This window comes from Leucoraja erinacea, chromosome 33 (assembly GCF_028641065.1).
Source record: "Leucoraja erinacea ecotype New England chromosome 33, Leri_hhj_1, whole genome shotgun sequence".
Lineage (NCBI taxonomy): Eukaryota > Metazoa > Chordata > Chondrichthyes > Rajiformes > Rajidae > Leucoraja > Leucoraja erinaceus.
The window spans coordinates 10,935,015-10,956,812 of NC_073409.1; the positions used below are offsets into that span (position 1 = coordinate 10,935,015).

At 38.7% G+C, this 21,798-nt stretch overlaps 1 protein-coding gene and 1 long non-coding RNA gene across 3 annotated transcripts in view; one reads left to right on the forward strand and one right to left on the reverse strand.

Moving 5' to 3' along the window:
- The window catches only part of LOC129712664 (SHC-transforming protein 1-like), a 51,506-nt gene extending 33,652 nt beyond the window's left edge, over positions 1 to 17,854 (forward strand). The window contains exons 3-12 of one of the 2 annotated variants that reach the window (XM_055661275.1): positions 2,920 to 2,983; positions 4,333 to 4,452; positions 5,506 to 5,598; positions 7,229 to 7,280; positions 7,806 to 7,935; positions 8,996 to 9,173; positions 11,720 to 11,792; positions 12,848 to 12,979; positions 15,956 to 16,209; positions 17,327 to 17,854. In XM_055661275.1, the coding sequence (XP_055517250.1) occupies positions 2,920 to 2,983; positions 4,333 to 4,452; positions 5,506 to 5,598; positions 7,229 to 7,280; positions 7,806 to 7,935; positions 8,996 to 9,173; positions 11,720 to 11,792; positions 12,848 to 12,979; positions 15,956 to 16,209; positions 17,327 to 17,443 (1,213 nt within the window). In that variant the 3' untranslated portion in view covers positions 17,444 to 17,854. The remainder of the gene's footprint in view (positions 1 to 2,919; positions 2,984 to 4,332; positions 4,453 to 5,505; positions 5,599 to 7,228; positions 7,281 to 7,805; positions 7,936 to 8,995; positions 9,174 to 11,719; positions 11,793 to 12,847; positions 12,980 to 15,955; positions 16,210 to 17,326) is intronic. The other variant, XM_055661276.1, reaches the window with a different exon arrangement.
- LOC129712665 (uncharacterized) lies at positions 5,533 to 8,545 on the reverse strand. The gene is made up of 3 exons (XR_008726106.1): positions 8,477 to 8,545; positions 7,383 to 7,452; positions 5,533 to 5,776 (listed from the first exon to the last, which is right to left on the reverse strand). It is a non-coding gene; the product is annotated as an uncharacterized LOC129712665 (long non-coding RNA).
- Positions 17,855 to 21,798: the final 3,944 nt, after the last annotated feature.

Sequence of the window (21,798 nt, forward strand, 5' to 3'; positions counted from 1 at the left end):
ATGCAGTTGCCCATGGTAAAAAACAAATTACTGGATGAACTCAGTGGATCAAGCAGCTTCTGTGGAGGCAAAGGGATGATCAATGGTTCAGTTTGAGATCTTGCATTGCATTGAATAAGGTTTAATGTGACTGAATGCTTGCATCCAGTCTTTTAAACAAATCCTTTAATTCTTCCAAGTGAGCCAACATAAACTTTTAAAAATAGTAATTGTTTTGATTCTGTGGTGCATTTCTAAATTTTATTTTTAACTATGAGTTATATTTTACAACATAATTTCTACATGGAAGTCTTAGACCAATTCTATTTTCAAAGACACTAACTGAAGGAAAAACAAATAGAACTGGATCACTGGGATTGTTTCACTTTGCACATTCAAAACAGATGCTTGAAATCATAACATATCTAACTTTTATTTGTGAAGGGTGCCTTTTCACTTTGTTCAGATTGCTCAGCGCTGCTGTTGTGCTGTCCTCTCAGTATCGGCAGCTCTTGACATATTCATTCTGCTCACTTTCAGAATAAGCGGATAACATCTTGGGTAAATGAACTGAAGAAAAAAAGTCAATTCATTTACTCATTCCATAAAGTATAATGGAGCAAATGATGTACAAATATGTTTAAGCTATTTGAAGGATCACGTAAACATATGTCTATTGAAAATTAAATTGTCATATTATTGACTTGCAAATAATGTTTTTTCCACTGAAGTTAAACTGTTGGAAACAGTTTTAGAAGAAGTGACTGATGTAAATGTTACACAGCACAATAGACACGCAGAGAATGGCTTCCTTTATACAGTAAATGCAGAGGGTCATGACTTGGTGGCTATTAGTTATGGCAGAACTTCAAGAAGATTGAGAGGAGGCGTTGGAGTGCTTCAATATGCTTTCATCAGATTCTATTATTGAGTAGCTTCTGGATCAGTAGTTATGACCCAGAGTGGGTGGTATGGAAGTGAAATGAAACGGGGAGGGAATTAGATATTGCTTTATTTCTCTTTTATTGCTTCCAATTTGCATAAAGATGTGCAACCTCTTCAATAGAAACCTTTTACAGTTCCAAAAAGTATCAAGGCCACCCTTTCATCAATTCCTTAATTTTAATTTACGGCTGACTATTTTGTTATTTTTAAGAATTTATATTAATCGCAGGTTTTGCTACTAGTAATATGCCACATCATTTATTTTTGTTTCCGTCAAATTTGCATTGCTCCTGTTATAGTGCAATTACAATGTAGACAAATGATATCAGATAATTCTGTATCACTGTGAACAAGCCACTGTTTTATCATAGGAAACACTTGGTACTATTGATAAAAGCTTAAATAAACTGCTTTCCTATGCAACTGCTGATAATCAAAGGACAGTATGATTTGATGCAAAGGGAGAAACTGAATAATCATTTTTGATGCCTCTAAAACAGAGGACTAAAGTGAGTGAGTCATTGGTTAGATAATGAAACGTGATTTATCCTTGTGCCTTCCTTCTATTAAAATGGATTGGGTGATTTAGATACTGCTGATGACATCAACATGTATCAAGTGCCCGTTTCCACGCTGCAGGGTAACCAGTGACTGAATCAATGCAGGACAAGATGCACAGAACTGTGTGTTGAGTAAAGAAGTCAGGGCTGATCTCCCATCAGGACCCTTGACCTCGTATCCTTAGGGGTAAAACTACTTGCATACAGGAGCAGCCACATCTACTGCAAAGAGGATTTTCAGGAAAGGGCTTCTCTACTATTCAGAGAAGGACAAGTTGTTTGGGTTTGAGACAAAAAACTCATATAATAAAACAAAATTTCACACACTTTTAGCAATCCAACATAATGGGCCTGACCTTTCAACTCCTCTGACTGCATGTTGCCTAGTGATCACTCCAACGATGACAAGATACATTGAATTCTGACCTAGTTATCAGACCCACGGTGCTTTGATACCTTGGCATACTGTGTTTGTGATTCTTAAGGGAGCTTAACTACTTCCATTGAAGAAGGGGCTCGACTTGTATCATCCATCAGACTGAATATTGGCCCCAATCCAAAATGTCGTCTGTCCATTTCCCTCCACAGACGCTGCCTGATCTGCTAAGTTTCTCCAAGAGTTTGTTTTTTTGAGTTTACCTACAGCATTGGTTGCTTATTTTTGCAATTTATAAATGCTAACATTGCTGAACAGTGTTGTAAAAGGGTTCTTGTTTTGCAACAACTTCAAAGTGACAAATTAGCCTGGAGTTAACTTGACTACATAAAGAGGCATTATGAAGTTCAGTAGAAAAAAATCATCTTGTGATGTGCAGTTCTGAGTAAGTGCCCAAACTCTGCATTTTTTGATAAGCCTACAATATTTACAAAACTATGTCCTCGCTCTGCTTGAAGGTCTTTGGAATAGAGTTCCCTAATTGGAAAATGGATGGCAGATGAGGGTGTTGTTGTTCTATCCCAGAAGAGCCACTGTGATCTCAGATTGAAATGAAGTGGTCAACACATGGCTCTGTGTCTATGGCTGGGGTTGAACTTGGCACCTTTCACAAGTTCACAAGTTGTAGGAGTAGAATTAGGCCATTCGGCCCATCGAGTCTACTCCGCCGTTCAATCATGGCTGGTCGTAGATTGGCGTAGGTGTGGTCGTAGGTGGACGTCCTAATGGGTCGCCGGTTGTCGGTAACTTGATGTCGACTAGGTGGTAGGTTGTCGTAGCTTGACGTAAACATTGCCGTAGGGGGTGGTTCAGTCACCGCTTTTTCGACGACCTGCTATGACTGTGACAGTCACTGGCAGTTGCCGAAAAAATCGCCTAAGTGGGACAGGCCCTTTATGGGGATTTCAGTTTGCAGCTTTAAAATACAGGAAACCACAAGTATAGTTATTCCTATTTTTAAGCTTTTTATCAATAATGGTAATGTTTTTTATTCCACAGGGAAGCCATAAGCAGAGTGTGTGAGGCTGTTCCAAGCACTAAAGCAGCCATGAGGAAAAGAAGGGTAAATACTGTTTTGACATAATGTAAATCAACTAATAAACCCCATGTACAGATTCATGTTAAATGTAATGATACAATCAAGAGCAAGTTTATATTTTAGTGTAAATAGCCCAGTTCATCAATTTTGCAATTAAATAATTAAAAATCACAAAATGCTTTTTGTGAATTCTAACCCAAAACATTGATGGTGGAGCAAATATAATTTCCTGTGATCCATTATTCACAATCTCTGAGAGAAAATGGAAAATACCTTTTTACTTTTGCAAATACCGAGTCGATCATTATCAACGTTTGTTCTTGCAAAATTCTGCTGTGTAATCTTGTCTGTGTGAGATTTGCTTATATTTTAAAATTTATCTGCTCCCAGGTTAGAAAATCCCATGTACTGTTCCTGGAAGGGTTTGGTAAAAAAATCAATGGTATTCTTTAATGAAAATGAGATTGGACAAGAAGGCTGGAACTAAATCTTGCTTCTTTCTGATCAGGCTATGAATGTCAGCATTTCATCTATTCAACTAACACATTAAGTCTCCTGATATGATCAGCACCATTTCCCATATTAAAAGAAGTCTTTGTTTTAAACTAACAATTAAGTTATATGCAGACAAGAGCATGGTCCACAGCGGAAATGAGGGAGAGTCTTTGTGAATCACGAGTTAAGTTTTGAATGTAGCTGTTAAAAGCTACAGATTGTAGCAGAAAGGAACCTCTTTTTATCGGGGGGTTAAGTCTAGCAATAGGAAAGACTTTTTGAAACAGCGAAGTCTTTCTGGTGGGTTGTTTAAAACAGAACAAGATTTTTGATTTATTTTCCAACAAGGATTTAGTTTTACTTTCCTGGGTTACTATCTCTAGTTGAAGGAATTGGGTCATGTTTACAGGGTTTGATCAGTGACATTAAAATCTGTTACTCGGAATGAGCAAGTATTATGTTCATAACTTTCCTTCCCTCCCTCCTGAGGCAATACATGACTCAAGCAATTATGTAGATAGCTCAACTCGAGAACATGCAACACTACATCTCCTATTGGAAAATAACGGGAGGCAAGTGACTGAAGTGCTGGCGAAGGAGCACTTTGGAACTAATGGCCATAATTCTGTTAGCCTTAAAATAGTTATGGAAAAAGCTAGGATTGGTCCTAAATTGGGGCAAAGATGATTTTGATGGCATTGAACTGGAACCTGCAATGATTGATTAGGAGAGGCTGATTTGACTTTAAACCTAAAGATGCAGTTGATTTGCTGATTATTTTTCAGCATTTTCTGTTTTTATTACTTTTCTAGCATATGAATTAATGCAACAAAATGAATATTTAGAAAACCAATTGCTTTGGATTGTTTAACCTTTAGCCTCCCAGCAAAGAATTATCTACTGTCCTCGGAAAGAGTAACCTCCAGTTTGCAGGAATGCAGACCGTTATGTCCATCTCAACGAGCAGCCTCAGCTTAATGATCCCAGACTCCAAACAGGTAAGAATTTGTCATGAACTGAGATTGTTCTGTTATTTTGGAATAACTATAACGTTTGCCATGATGTGAATTTTGATAGTCAGTTGGGTCCAGCTGGGTTATCTTTCCTCTCCCAGGAATCCTTTTCACGAAGGTGGCACAGTAGTGCAACTGGTATAGCAGCTGCCTCAGAGCACCAAAGACCCAGGTTCAATCCTGGCCTCGGGTGCTGTTAGTGTGGAGTCTGCACGTTCTCCCTGTGACCACGCGGGTTTCCACCAGGTGCTCTGGTTACCCCCCACATCCCAATGAAGTGTGGCCTTGTAGGTCAATTGGCCTCTATAAACTGACCCTACTGTATAGTGTGTGGGTGAGAAAGTGGGATTATGTAGAATGAGTGTTGGAATGAGTCAATGGTCGGTATGGACTCAGCAGGCTGAAGGGCCTGTTTCAGACTGTATCTCTAAACTACCCTTAAGGTAGTGACTTATCCCATCGTCCAAGGTTCCCTTATCTTGCCATCCTTGTCCCTTTTTCTGGAGCATGCTGGTACGGAACTTTCATCAGCTGATCTTTAAACAACTCTAGCGTGTCAGTGCGGATTGACCCCATAACAGCTGCTCCCAATTTGCTCTCCCTTCTGAAGCATGGGCGTCATCGCCTGACCTTAGTGTATTCTGAAAGGTCAACACCTGGAACAGCAACGCCCAATTCCTCTCCCCTGAATCTTTTCCAACTATCCCAGCTGTATTATTACAAATTAGGAATACGCAAAAATCTGAAATCAAAACTCTACCAAGTGCCACAGTAGAATAGAATGCAGCTGCTGAATTATTCCCACAGTTACACATATCCTTATTATCCAACCTCATTTCTCTTAAAGCTTGGTAATTGTAATGTTTTTATTTTCTAATTTCCCACTATTTTTATCAATGGAGGTGCTTAATCCCATGGTTATCAATATAGTGACAGGCCAACAATATAATCAAAATCCTTATTAAGTCTCTTATTTTATTTCGAATGTATATGTTATATTTGGTGGTTACTTAAAAGTAGAAACATTTCAAATTTCAGAAAACGATTGGAGATCAGCGAGTGCTCTTTGTTTTTCAGTTGATCGCCAAGCACCACATGCAGTCGGTGTCTTTTGCCTCTGGAGGAGATCCAGTGAGTGCATCAGCTTGTTTCTGATTCTTTCATTGTACTTGCACAAGGAACTGCGCATCCTGCATTGGGCGCCGTGGGTAGTAGAAACTTTTCTAGTAAACGTGTGCAGATATATTTTGTATAGATTCATTTGACAGATCATAGGTACAAATTGTTGTGCTTTTTTATTCACTCTGCCCTATGGAATTGTGTAAATAAAAATAAAAATAAAAATTTAAATTATTTTTATTACAAGCAATTGTACAAGAATAAAACATTCGGCATGTAAAATTATACAATTATTGTACAGCTTCAATTTCGACCTTTTAACCTGAAAATGAGGGAAAAGAAGAGAGAAAGAACAAGAGAAGGAAAAAGATTAAAGTGAAAAGATAGGACCCTTGACTACCAAAGTAGTGTGGTCAAAGAGTGGGGGGAAGATATAAGAGGAAAAAGAAGAAAAAAAAGAAAGAAAAAAAAGTGGAGATATACCTGCTCCCCCACCCACCTCACCCAACCCATAGTTGGATTTAAATCCAAATTTGTGTTGTGCCATAATATCCTTGTAAGAATTCGGTAAAGTGTGTCCATGTCTTGAAAAATTGATCTGGATTTTCTGCCAAGAGAAGCCTAATATTTTCCAAATGTAGTGTCTTGGACATGTGGAATTGTAAATTTGTGATACGATCATTGTCACACCTCCTGAACTGAAGCCAAGGACAATTTATCTAACAAATTCATAAGTGTTTACAACTGTACTTTTCTGATTTAACTTGTATTTAGATTATTTCAATATTTTTAAAAAGTATATCATAGTTGCCAATTATCAAGTGCAGCTAGTTTTGAAGAAAAACAGTATTGCTTCTGATGCTTGAAAAGATGGAGGGTTGTGGATGGTGTTGTTAATTTGCAGTTTTGCTTTTAATAAATATATAAAATAGAAATGCATCCATTTGCCAAAGACATGGCTAAAAATTCCATTATCTAATGCAATACTTTTATGCTTCAACAATAACACTTCCTAAAACGTTAATGGGATCAAGGAAAATGTAGAATAGATCATTGTTGGTTGGGAGAAGGTAACAACAAAGCAAACAGAGATAAAATATAGTCAGAGACAGTAAGACTGGTCGGAGAACTGGGAAAGGGGAGGGATGGAGAGAGCGGGAAAGCAAGGGTTACCTGACGTTAGAGAAGTCAATGTTCATACCGCTGGGGTATAAACTGCCCAAGCGAAATATGAGGTGCTGTTCCTCCAATTTGCGCTGGGCCTCACTCTGACAATGGAGGAGGCCCAGGAAAGAAAGGTCTGTGTGGGAATGAGAGGAGGAGCTAAAGTGTTTAGCAACTCGGAGATCACGTAGGTTTAAGCGGATTTGAACTCCTTATTTTTAATATAATTTTCACAAACAGCATTGGAATGACCCATAATGTTGTTTTAATACCAATAAAATTAGAGACTTTTAACTCTATTGCTCAATGTATGCATCCTCTCAATTTTGCTTATGCTCAAGCATACTGCATGTTCACCATTGTTTCTAGTGGGCTATTCAGCGTCATCATTTTTTGATGATAAGTATCAAATGTAGTAGTGCAAATCATAATGGACCTTTTGCCTTGAGCTCTAACTGTCGACTCACTTATATTTTAGGACACAAGCAATTATGTTGCTTATGTAGCCAAAGACCCAGTGAATCAAAGAGGTAACAGTTTTGTTTTGATTAACAGCAATTTCATTTGCATTCTGCATTCCTATAGTGAATGTTGTTGTACTCACCATGGCTATTGAACTGAATTGTACTCACCATGGCTATTGAAATTGGAGCATCGGCTGTCAAATTCAGCAGTTTCAAACATGCAATGTAGTTTCTTGCACTAAGAAAGAAGGACAATATTACCAGAAATGCAGACTGTAAACTGCATGATGCCGTGTACCGTCATGAATTGATCTTTGACCATGAAAGACTAAATTATTTCATGAGCTTCATTCTCTATCGTAACCTTGAATACAGAAATAAATATTGTGAACAAATTAGTACTGCTCCATAATTAGATTATTAGTACATTAACGCTATTATTTAAAATCTAGTATTAAAAATGCAGTACCAATGAGTGCATCGGTTGTGTAAAATGAGTGCCAGAATTATTTTGTAACTTTTTAAACCTTGTTCAACAATCATTTCACAAGCAATGAAAATTAAACTTGTTTTTCTTGCATTCTCTTTTAGCATGTCATATTTTGGAGTGTTTTGATGATTTGGCCCAATGTGTTATTAACAGCATAGGACAAGCATTTGAACTTCGCTTTAAACAATACCTGAAGAACCCACAGGCAGCCATTAAACCTAATGATGAGAGGTGAGTGCCCTCAAGTCTTCATCTAACAGACAAATAGCTGTTGTGGTATAAAGCTACAGCCAACCAATGTGGAGATGATTGGGTAACTCTCCTGTGAATCAAGATTGACGATTGCACTGCTCTCATGGAAACAAGGAACTGCAGACTCTGGTTTACATAAAAGGACGCAAAGTGTTGGAGTAACTCAATGGGTCAGGCAGCATTTATGGAGGTGATGTTTCGGGTCACATTTAGAATCATACAGCTTGGAAACAGGCCCGTCAGTCCAACTTGACCACTAGCCCACCTGCTTGCGTTTTGTCCATATCCATCTAAACCTATGCTATCCGTGTACCTGTCCCCAAATGTTTTTTAAACATTGTTATAGTATCTGCTTCTCCAGACTCCAATCTGAAGAAGGGTCCCGACTCAATACGTCATCTATCCACGTTCTCCAGAGATGCTGCCTGACCCGCTGAGTTATTCCAGCACCTTTATGTCCTTTTGCACTGCTTTGGTGATTGTTATTGATTTTATGATTGATTTGTTCCATAGAAATTACCTTCATTTATTGGGAGAGATTGCTGAGGTTTCTCAAATAAAAGCAGAAAATATGGAAATACTGAGCAGGAGCAGCGTCTGTGAAAAGAGAAACAGAATTTACTTTTCATGTCAAAGACCTGGGAAAGTGAAAAAGCAAGTTAGCTTTAACTTTCAGAGAAGATGTGATGGGATGGAGAGTACACATGTTAGGTTCAGATTAGGGTTGTCCCACTTGCCTGGGAGGCAGCTTCTGTGTTAATGTGCTCAACATTTGCAGCATTTTTCATTTTTATTCCAGATAAATGTAATCTTTGATTGATGATGTCTGTGTTACTAAAGACCCTCAGATTTCTCAACAAATTGACTTTGTTTGCTTTTGGCGCAAAAGACAATGTTGAGTTATGCACCCTTCCTCTGCCCAACACACCAGCTAATGCACTGTTCTCAATAAATACTTCAAAGCAATCATTACCGTTGAGTACTTTTAAGATATCAGGGATGAGAAATTGTTTACATATACTTTCTTGATTTCATGCAGCAGAACAGTAGGCTTGGCCTTATGGAAAGTGGCGAATGAAGATTCGAACCATGAATACTGCAATGAAATCCCAGGTAAACTGGTCTCTCCTGCAAGACTGCAGAATGCAAGAGTAAATGAAGATTCGGTGATCCAGACTAATAGTAATCAAATGATTAAGGATGGAAACATTTCACAGGTTAGCATAATAGAAACAATTTTTACTAATATTCCAATGTGAGAACCAGCCAGAGTGTGACAAATCAAACAAATTAAACACATTTTAAAAGAGTCATAATTATTTTTACGGATCAATGGAAAAACATTTGAAAGATTTTGCAAACTGTATAGATGTATTTGTACGTTAGGAATTCCTACTGAAGACACAAGGTCCACACTGTTAATATTTATATCATGATCAATTCAGATTAGTTTATTGTCATATACTTTGTACAATAAAATTCCTTTTTTACATGAAGCTCATTAGACTACACAATATGCATGATAAATACAACAATGAATACAATGAATAATGCAAAGATTGTAGTGAAATCTGAAGTAGTAAAAAATATGTAAGTACAATAACAAAATAACGGAATCAGGTAGAGTTAAGAGCAAGAGTATGTGACAGAACCACTAAGTAAAGGGAATGAAAGGGGAGATTGGTTTAGGAATCCAGTGGGGTTGCAATGGGGAAGAAGCTGTTCTTAAATCTGGGTGTTCAGGATTTCAAGATCCTCTAACTTCTCCAGAAGGTAAGATAGAGAAAATGGAATGGCCAAGGTGGAAGGCATTTGTGGCGATACTTTCAGCCTTCTCGATGCAAGGCAAGGTGAAGATGGACTAGCATGTGTGAGCCGGTGATGCACTGGGCTGTATCCACCATTCTCTGTGGGGTCAGAGTCAAGAACAATGCAGTTGCCGTACCAGGCTGATGTGTATCCTGTCAAAATACTTCCTAGAGCGTATCAGTAGAAGTTTGAGAGAATACTCGTGGGCATGATGAATCTTCTCAGATGCCTAAGAACTTAAATACGCTGATGCACTTCCTTGATCAGTGTGAAGGGACCAGGTTAGTGATATGGATGCTGAGGAAATTGAAGCTGTGATCATCTCTCCAGCAGCTCCGTTGAGGACAGGGTTGTGTTCATCACCACACTTCCTTAGGTCAACAACCAACTCTTGTCTTGCTGACATTAAGGGCTAGTTTGTTGATCAAACACTATAACAAAAGGTTCCCAAACTCTTTCCCATTCTCCATCTCATCCTTGTTGTTGCTCTGCCCGACAATAGTGGGTTTATCTGTGAACTTAAAGATCGAGTTGGTGCTATATTTGGCCACACATTCATGGGTGTACCATGAGTAGATCAAGGCATTGAGCACAGCCTCGCAGAGCACCAATATCGAGAGTTAGGATGAAGGAAATGTTAAGATAAATTCTAACTGACTGAGGTTAGACATCAGGAAGTCCAGAAGCCAGTTGCAGATGGAGTTTCGAAATAAGCTTATTCAGTGTTATGGTGTTAAAGGCTGAGCTGTAGTGAATGATTAGCACCCTGACATAAATGTTCTTATTGTCAACGTGATCAATGTAGTGCAAACTATGTGGAAGTGTGGAACATATAACAAAAGATGAAGACGTCTGGTGGTTTCTAAGGAAAAATAAGTTTGGCATAGAGCACCATCACGAGCAGCATGATTCATTAACTATTTCTTGGCTGATGTTTGTTTTGATATGCTAGACCTTGATCCAGTTCCCTGTGTGAAGATAATCATGTGTTGGGAGGACCACTGGCACCAAGTAAAAATTGTGGTAGTGGTGGTATGATATTACATACATTCAGGCACCATGGACATTTATGTCAGTGTCCTTGATGTTACATGACAGGTTGATCAGATGTTGGCACATATATTGTATATGTTGAAACATTGGACATGGATTGGGCAATGGGCAAAATATATTTCATAGATGGTCACATTTAGTTGTTTATGTTGCACTAATGGTGTAGTGCTTGACTACATCTACCCAGGCCAGTTCTGACATTGCTCAAGATCTTGATTGAGATAAGGACTATCAGGATTTTAGTGGGACAGAGCTCACAAGGTCTTTCCCTCAAAAACATGTCCTTTTAAAAGTTCATTTCCTATTGTTCTGCTACAGATCACCCTTCCCTCTGAGAAAGGGTAAATAAGCTATTTTGGCGGATTCGATACCCGCATGCGCCAGCAGGCACCGCTACACTATTTCCTTACATTACCACCCACACCTTCCCAAACTTTATTGACCCTTGCACTCACCTCTAAGTTTATAATCCGTGACCAACACTACACCCATTCAATCACCAAATGATGACACTGTACCCCAAAATCTTACCTTCCTTCCACCAGCACCACTTCCTCACTACTTGTTTGGACTTCTGACTAGTCCTACCTCCTTCACATTTATCCAACCCAGAACCAGGGAGTAATTTGGGACTTTGTATTTTATTTTCATTTGTATTTTCTGCAATGCTGCTGTGCAGGAGGGTGTGCAAGTTATTTATGGTAGTGCCCAATACCCCAAGCTTCAGTGAACATTCAGTTTTTTAATGGAACAATCATTGGCACTGACCACCAATTGTTTACCATGCCACCCTGGGCAGAATTAATTTAGGCTAATGGTGTTTCCGTATACAAAGTCCTTTTTATTTATTTCTGTTGTAGTAGCAGGCCATTCTCCTGATATTGAGTACATTGCTTTACAGACTGCTAACCCATCACCTGTCATCATTTATGAAAATTATTCCAATCCACACAAAGAAACGTTCACTGTGCCAGGTATGTCACAAATTCACAGATTTCAATTCTGTCAAAATTATAGAATGTATTTATATCAGAATCATCTTTGATTGATTACAGGTTGTATAAATACAATGTTATCTGATTAAAATTTGCACTCCTCTGTTTATGTGGGTCTTAAGACAAATAATGCCGTTTATAATTGGTAATTGAATAATACAGTATATTGTGCCTGATATCTTAGCCTGCTGTTTCTATCATGATCAGTTTCTACCTGAGCTTTCACAAAGGTTTCTACTTTCTCTGACTTCAGCACATTTGTGAATATTCGGATTGGTTTGGCTTTGCCACTATGTTTAAGTTTATAACTTGGGAATACTATTAAAGATATTCATAGCTTCCTGATTAAACAACTTAGCTTTACCCCGAATTTGAAATCAACTGTACAGTAGTCGTCACTGACCTTCCAGTGATCTGTTTCCTTATTCAATGTTTGCTTTCCCTGTTGCCCAGGACCTCTCCTCTGAGCACCTAATGCTTTCCAAATTACCTAGCATCCTTGGTCTGTACTTGCAGCTGTCACACCTGTCCTGTTATCAAGCCTCATCCTTTGATGGCCTGAAATAACTCAACCTTTTCCTGCAGTTTTCTGCATCATGAAACAAGAGTAAAACAGGGGGAATAAAAGTTATCTTTTACACCGTCTCATTTCATACGTCGCTACTATTTCAAACAACAGCAGACTGCCAAGCGTACCATAGTATGACTGGAAAAGCAATCCAGAGTCACTAAGATATAATTGAGCCCAAGATATCACTTGTTTTGCCAATTATATTGGTAGATCTCACCAACTCTGATCTGGTTGGAGGATTACTGGAACAGAAATGTTACAAGAACGTCCATATTTATCGGATAGATTTGAATTATAATTTATCATATAGATTTAAGTGACTAACTTAAACTTGCTCCTTGTTTGAAACAGAAACAAAGTATCCAAGTTTGCAGATTTCTAAAGCACAACTTACATGTATAATTAATAGTTTTAGATTGCTGATCAACTAGACTTGCACTAATTAAGAAAACTGTTCTTCCAGGCAAAGCCATCAGCCCATCTGATCTTTTTGACGATCCATCTTACATGAATACTCAGAATCCCCATGCTTCCACCATGATGGGAGTGTCTGGACAGGTATCTGCTAATATTCACAGAGATGGGTGTATTAGAAGTAAGTTTATTTAAAAATCAACGTAGTCTTTATCTTCATTACAGAAATGATGTTCATTTCCACACAGCCACTAGTTCAGAAGCATCTTACTTTGTTGTGTGCCTAAAGCAATGTTGAAGCTGACTTCAGAAAATGTAAAACATGAAGGACATTTAGCTCATTGACTTCTTTCTGTCCATTTGTCACATTCAAGCACTGCTGCAGTGTCTGAGAAGTTGGCAACAAAAGCTTGTCCTTTCTCATATACAATCAAGAGATTCACATATATTACTGTAGCCAACACATTTCAGCACATCAAGATTTATTCAGAAGTACTGTTCTCAGGTAAATGTACTTTATAAATCTTGACTCCATTCTTGACATTTTCACTGATTTTTTTATTTGCAAAAAACTTCCTTCTTTGGAGAAAGGTGGCAGTAGATTTGCCTCCTGTCCTACGATCCTGCCCAATGTAAAGAAAGACTGAGCAGAGTATGTAACAGGGATTGAATCTACAGCAACATAGGGGATCAGGGGGTATGGAGAGAAGGCAGGTACGGGATACTGAGTTGGATGATCAGCCATGATCATATTGAATGGCGGTGCAGGCTCGAAGGGCCGAATGGCCTACTCCTGCACCTAATTTCTATGTTTCTATACGGTGTGGAATCAAGGCCTTCAGCCGGCTCCAACCACCATGCCCCATCTACACTAGTCCCAGTTGCCTATGTTTGGCCCATATTCCTCTAAACCTATCTTATCTATGTACCTATCTAAATGTTTCTTAAATTTTTACCAGGACTATGATTAAGTCACAAGGAAAGGTTGAATACGTGGGTGCTTTTTTAAGATTTGAATGTAGGAAGTTGAGGGGTGTTCTCATATGTGCATAACATCATGAGGGATATAGACAAGGTGGATGGTTACAGTCTTTTTCCCAGCATTGGAGAGTCATTCATATCATCCATGAATGCCATATTGCTAGAGAGGGTTCATGGAGACCTCGGGGTCATGTCCATGGTTCACTGGAAGTGTGCAATGCAGAGAGATAAGGTAATAAACACAGTATATGGTATACTTGCCTTCATTGATCAGGGTGTTGAGGAAGAAGATCATATAAATATGCAGGACAGAAACAGGTCATTCAGGCCTCCATGGAATTGATAATTAATATATTTCTAACCCTTTCTAGCAAAATGACATTAATGCATGATACAAATTCACATTGTTAATAATCTTATCATTATTATCTACTTTGTGCAGAAGCATTCAGTGACAAATGTAGATATGTGCACACTTCAAGCGTCTTAAAATTCTGATGAAATGTGCAATAAAGAACGGGATTGTAGTTACCAGAAGAATGAACCATAGTCACAAAGATGAATACCATGTATAAAATTCATCATCTTTGTTAGTAGTGGCCCACCTGTGGTTTGTTCTTGTGATTCCCACAGGAGGAGGCTATCACATTTCAAGTAAACTGCATGTGAATAGAATGTTTGGTCTACAGAGTCCAGATGGAAAATAAAATTAGATCAACTGGACAGTGCATATGAAGCATCTCATTTACAAGCAAGGATTTGCTAAAAACCTCCGGGTTGAAAAGCAGCCATTTCTGATTTCAAATTATAGACGCTGCAGTGTTGCTGTTTTGTTTTATTTGCATGGAAATATAGTATAATAGACATATTGCACAATGCAAATTATATCAACTGTGGCCTGTATTCTACAGGATGGGTTTACCTGAAATAATAATTGATGTCCATTGCAGTTATCTGAAATGATCTGCAAATTAAATGTCTATTCTATTTGACTTTTTGATTATATGGAACTGATTATAGTCAGTTGATTGACTATTTGATTATAGCCTGTCATAATCAACAGATGAAATCAACAAAAAAGGAATACTTATTTTAAAGAATCAGCACGTGAAACTCACTGCGGTGGTCTTTGAAATCTTAAAGAATCCATGCCCAAAGTTTACAAAATAAAGCAACATAGAGCTGTTTAATCTCATTAAGGTGCACTTTTTGTTTATCCTACATTTTTATTCTGATAGGTGCAAGTGACTAAACAGTGGTTCTTGAGTGGGGTGGGGAGGGTAGGAAGTGGTCAAATACAACTGAGCATTTCTTAAATTCAGTTCCATAATCCGCAAGTAACAGATGGGTCTTAATTATTTCGTGACATCTCTTAATCTGTATAGTCAGTAGTTCATAAACTCCTAGAATTGTACTCTGGTTAAACATAAACTGGTGAGTTGAAGAAAATAAAAATCTGAAAATACAATAATCTTAATAATTGTAGGAACAATCTTTAAGCTATTTTTCATGAAGTTTGGGTCCTCACTGGTTGAAGCAAAGGGTGCTGAATATCACTTCTTTTGGTGTTTAAACATAAATTCAATTGGTTCCTTAATCCCTTTGAAAATCAATATTAACTTGTTAGACAATGAGTTAATTCTTAAATCAATGGTTACTTTTTGTTTAACCTCAAATATAGCAATGTCATTTTACTTTGCAATCTTTCAATAAGAATGTCAATGTTTATAGTCACAATCACATGATCTGAGCTAAGACTGAGTAAATGAGAAACCTCTTCATACAGACGGTGATGAACTTGTAGGATTTTTTTGCCACAGTAAACAGTGGAGAGAAAACTGCTGAATGTATTTAGGGATAGATAGATTTCTACATGTGAAAGGCATCGAGCCATATGGGGAGAATGCAGGATTCGCATTTGCAATCACTTTGTAAGATTTTATACTCTCCATGCATTGGGAGCCATACAATCTTTTTTATTTAATTCATGTTTCCATTGAATATTTGACATTTATTCTTTTCTTGATTGTTCACTTACTAATTTTTGATTCCTCACCTACCACGCAATATTCTCTTTTGTTATGCCCTATCCTGCTTTTGGTGTGTGTGGTGTAATACCACTGTGCCTCATTATTCTCTTATGTCTTTATTCATCCATGGCACCGATTCACTGAAGTTGCACAGAACAGCGCAGCAGCCAAAAGTTCAAATGTGGTCCCCATGCCTGTTACTCACTCTTCCATGAGAGAGCAGCTCATGAAGGAAATCTGGTATTGCGGAAGGATGAGCAGACAGGAAGCTGAAAGGTTGCTGATAAATGATGGTGACTTTCTGGTGCGGGAAAGCATGACAACACCAGGACAGTATGTACTAACTGGACTGCAGGGAGGACAAGCCAAGCACTTACTCCTGGTGGACCCTGAAGGCATGGTAAGATTTAAAGACAAAGTGCTGCTTTTTGAAAAGAAAAATAATTACATGTGCATTTCAATTTTTTTAGGTTTATTATTGTCACATACCAAGGTATTGTTTGCATGTTATCCAATCAAATCAGATAATATTGTACATAAATGCAATCAAGCCAAACTCAAGTATAATAGTTAGAACAAAGGCAAAGATACAAAGTGCAGAATATAGTTCTCAGCATTGTAGTGCACCAGTTCCATGGACAAGTCCAATGTCCCTAATGGGATAAAAGTGAATGAGACAGCACCCTAGCTTATGGAAGGACGGTTAGAAGCCTAATTGTCAAACCTTGTTCCCTATGACGAAAAAAACACCTTGCTCTATCATGTAATGGAACAATATTTCATTTTACTAAACCCAAATTAATTTGCTTACATTTTGGAACGCAAAATTCTTTATAATCGTCAGTGAGGTCCCTCCCACCTGAAACCTATGTCTTCTAGTTTTAGAATACACTAATCTGGAAAGTGTTCACTTTATTCAAGCCCCTCATGGTTTTATATATTGCAATAAGGTCACCTCTGAGCCTCCGATGCTCCATAGAAAAAGAAGTCCCAGCCTAACCAGCCTCTTCCTGTAACTCAAGCTTTTAAGTTCTGGTAACATCCTTATGAATCTCTTCTGTGCCCATTCCAACTTAATAACATCCTTCCTGTACCTCGGCAAGCAAGACTGCCCATAGTACTCCAAATAAGGTCTCACCAGACTTATCAAACACAAACAAATGTTACTAGCTTAAATGGGCATTGTGGTTGGCATGGACAGTTTGGGTCGAAGGGCCTGTCCCATGCTGTATGACTCAATGATTAAGTCAGTTTCTAATTGTATTTAATCATTGTCATTTCTGTATTGAATATAATTCATACCAACAGCTAACAAATTGTCAGTTTGAGTGAATAGTTTTTTTCACATCCAATTCAAAGTTTAATAATATTTATCTTATTGCCTTTAACTACCTTAAACCCGGAAATGTATTTTGCAGCCTTTGCCAGGCAAGATTTATTATTATAAAGCACGTTGAATTTTGCATGAGATTACTTTTTATTTATTTTACTAAATGTTTGCACCTTTTCTTATAAAGGTGAGAACAAAGGACCGTTTATTTGACAGTGTCAGCCATCTGATCAGCTACCACGTGGATAACCAGCTGCCAATTATCTCATCGGGAAGTGAACTGTACCTTAAAAAAAATGTCTAGGAGAACAAACTTCAAATTAAGAGACTTTGCTTTCAGTTTTAGCCATTGCACCTGTTGGAATGTAAAAAAAGCTAATCTGTGTCAAAAGAAAAACGTTCATTATCTGCAGTTTCTTTCACGAAATAAAAATTTCAGACTGCAATTGTCTTGACCATTTTGCACTTCTGACTTAAGTATTTGTTAGAAGTGGATAGATAATTGCTTTACTGTCATTGTACACAATAGATAATATTTTAGAGATATAAATCGTGAAATAATGAAGTGTAACCTATACAATGTGTGAATGTTTAATTGTTTATTTCTAAGCACACTGGCTTCAAAAACAAGCATAAGCCAATCCTAACGAACTGTAGACCACGAAAACGTGCCTTGATTCTATAGATATAATACTGCATATGTACATGTTTTTTTTACAAAAAAAATCCCCAAATGATTTTGCTACACATAGGTTCAGTGTTTCGTTGAAACCAGTTTCACTGCCTTGAAACAGAATTTTATCCAAAAACCCTTAGAAAATGAAATGGAATTTGGTATTGCTTTTCTGTACCAATACCGTTTGAATTTCAAGTACCAATTCTATTACTGCTTTAAAAAGCACTTTACTAACTTGGGGCTTTACTATTTTCTGTTCTCTAATGTTAGAAGATTTATCACGTGTGAATGTGTATATTTATGCATCTTAAGTCAAAGTTGAGTATTTCTAATGGAACAATTTTACACTTTCAAATTACATGATATACTAACAAATTGAAGCTGATAGAAAAATATCTTTAAGAACTGTACAAAGTTATACATCCTTTTGTAAATAAAATATATATCTTAGATAATTTTGGAAGTGGCTTGTTATAAATGCATCTCCTCACTATATATCATTAAGAATAATTAATAGTAAATTAGAATTCCAGGAGAATAATATTTTTAAATATTTTTGGCCGGTTTCAACAGTGGAGTACAATATAAATTTGACTCTTTTTCATCCTTTTATCAAAGCATGGTACGATTGTGAAATTTCTATTATTGCTTTTTCCCCATGACTGGCACAATTCAGCTTTGTGCCAAACTTTGCAGAATGAATACAAGGTATTTCCATTGCATGATAAGTCCATCCACACCCAAGTGTTTACTGCAATTAATAAAGTATTTTTAAATTCTGAAAAATATAAATGTTGCATGATTATGAATGCAATGTGTCATTTGTAAATATTACAACAGTGCAGCCCTGCTATGCACCTTTGTGAAAAATAAAAGATTATTTTATTCATTGCTACTTCATAGTTCCTTGTGTTATCTTCTCTTTCCATTTTTTCTTACAGTTTATAGGCTATTTCATACAGAGTCCATGCTGGTTCAAGTGCATATCACCATTCCCAGCAACCTATTTGTTTCTCCAAATATCCACAAATTCCTGTAACAAAATGGTTTTATGTAGTCTAGATATTGTGGACAGCTGTATTGTTCTATTAATATTCTAACAATGTGAAATAAATAAAATATTGCTCCACATGGGCCAAATCCAAGCAAATGGGATGCCCAGAAAGCTAAGTTGGTTAGCATGGACAACTGGGCCAAAGGGCCTGCTTCATTGTACTTCATATTCCTAGCTTTTTAAAAGACTTGATGGTATAATGAATTTGATAATAATGATTCGCTTCTGTTCCTTTCTCCTGAAATAACTTTAAATTATGTAATTGAATTAATTCGATAGAAAACACGGCTTTGAGCATTTATTATGAATCATCATCTGAATTTCCAGACGCTGGATTACTTCACTATGTATCTTTTCACCCTTTATACCAATATTTCTCCCTCTAGTGAAAATACTAAATCATTGCATATACCATCTCGCTAATGAGGAAATTCATCTCTATTATCTTGTCCACAATCTACATATCAATACCTGTAGCACTATTTGGATCCAATTTACATTTCTGTCTGCATTTATATGCCTGCTGCAAGCAAGATTTTCATTGTACCTGTACCCTGCCGTACTTGTGTACGTGACAATAACCTCGACTTGACTTGAGGTAACACAACAGCACAGATTTAATGTAATTGGTGAATAGATTATAATTATTTTTGAATCATAGAGCGTGGACACATGCTTTTTGGGCCAAATTGTCAACAAATTTCCCACCACTGATGTCTGGCCAAAATAACAGTATACATTTGCCACTTTTCAGTCTTCTGGAACTTCACTCATGGTTAAAGATAGTGTAAATGCAGGGCTGCCAACATTGGGTGACAGTTGGAAGTGAGAAATTCCGAGAGACAAAGCCCGAGGGAGCATAGCGACCGGAGGGGGGGGGGGGGGGGGGGTCAGGAGGGGGTGGGAGGAGGGTGGGAGGAGGGTGTCCCCCCTCCCATTGGTATGGAACTTTTGCATTTTTCAGCTTGAAATTGTGCAATATGGTGCATACTGTAGCGAGTCTTTTAACTTACACTTGAATGCAATATATATGCTTTAAATTGGATTGGAACGTTTTTGAAGGGGGGGGAGGCTGAGCTATCACTGATCACTGGCCTTGGGGGTACCCGGTGAGGGAGTGGAGCAACCGAGTGGGGAGAGGGTGTGGAAGAAGGATGTCCCCCCTCCCAGGGTAGAAACTTTTTGAAATTTGATGTATTAAAATCATGTTTTAGAATAGAATAGAATAGTTTCTTTATTGTCATTGTAACATGAGCCATGTTTTTAGTGCATTTTAGAAGTATGATTTCAATGTTTTTTGTATGAAGTATTTTTAAAAGGTAACTTTTTAAGGGGTAGCTTTATCCACACAAAAGGTGGTGGGTGTATGGAACAAGCTGCCAGAGGAGGTAGTTGAGGCAGGGACCATCCCGACATTTAAGAAAAAGTTAGACTGATACATGGATAGGACAGGTTTGGAGGTATGGACCAAAAGCAGGTAGCGTAGCTGGGACATGTTGGCGGGTGTGGGCAAGTTGCGCCGAAGGGCCTGTTTTCACACAATATCACTCTATGACTACATTATACCTCCACCATGCATGAATCCGTCAAAATCAAGTGGTCGAGTTTTATTGCCACATACTCAAGCATAGAAACATAGAAAATAGGTGCGGGAATAGCCATCGGCCCTTCGAGCCAGTGCTGCCATTCAATATGATCATAGCTATTCATCTCAAATCAGTACCTTTCCTGTTTTTTCCCCATATCCCTTGATGTCGTTAGCCCCAAGAACTAAATGTAACTCTCTCTTGAAAACATCCAGTGAATTGGCATGCACTGCCTTCTGTGGCAGAGAATTCCACAGACTCACAACTCTATGTGTGAAGAAGGTTTGTCCTCATCTGAGTCCCAACCACCCCCCTCCCTTTATTCTTAAACTGTGACCCCTGGTTCTGAACTCCACCAACATCGGGAACATTTTTCCTGCAGTTACAGTAAGTGAAAATCTAGCAGGCAAGCAGGATGCTTTCTCCAACCACCCACATTTGAATTCCACTATCTTCCACCGTTTCTACCCAGTGCTTGGTACTTACTTCCAGCAGCCACTGGTTGTCCTCCTGGATGCACCGAACCGCAGCCTGATCCATGCCGGTCACCTGGGCGAATTTGGCACAGAGACTCTCACGGCAGCGGCGCAACGCTTCCGACGCCTTGCACTGAGGCTGCTCCACGGCCGAAGCTGCAGTAAGCAACTCGCCAGTCCAGCAAACACTCGCCAGCCCCGCTCCCCGTCCGCATCTGTCCCCGCCCTGCTCTGCTCTCAACACCCGCGGCCCATGCAGTTGATATGAGTTTTGAAATTTTCGCTGATCACAGAATTTCTCACAACAGAGCGAGAGAAATTTGTGATCAGCGTGAGAATTTGGCGAAATGCGTGATTCTCACACTCAATGCATGGGGGTTGGCAGCCCTGCCTCTCTATCCCTCTCTCTTTCTCTCCCCCCCCTCTCTCTCGCCCTCTTCCTCTCTCTCCCACTCTCTCCCTCCCCTCTCTCCACCTCTTTCCCTCCCCTCTCCCACCTCACTCTCATTCCTCTCTCTCTCCTCTCTCCCCTCTTCCGCTCTCTCTCCTCTCAACCCCCCTCTCTCCCCCTCTATCTCTCTCCCTCTATCTCTCTCCTCCCCTCTCTTCCCCTCTCTCTCTCTCTCTCCATCTCTGCTCTCCTCTCACTCTCTCTCGTCTCCCCCCCTCTCCCCCCCCACTCCCCCCCTCCCCCTCTCCACCCCTCTCTCTCCCCTATCTCTCCCCCCCCCCCCCCCCTCTCTCTCTTCTCTCTCTCCATTCACACCCCCTCTCTCTCCCGTCTCCTTCCCCTCTCTCTCTCTCTCCACCTCCCTTTGAGTCTGTCCCTTCGGCACAGAGACTCTCGCGGCAGCGGCGCGACGCTTC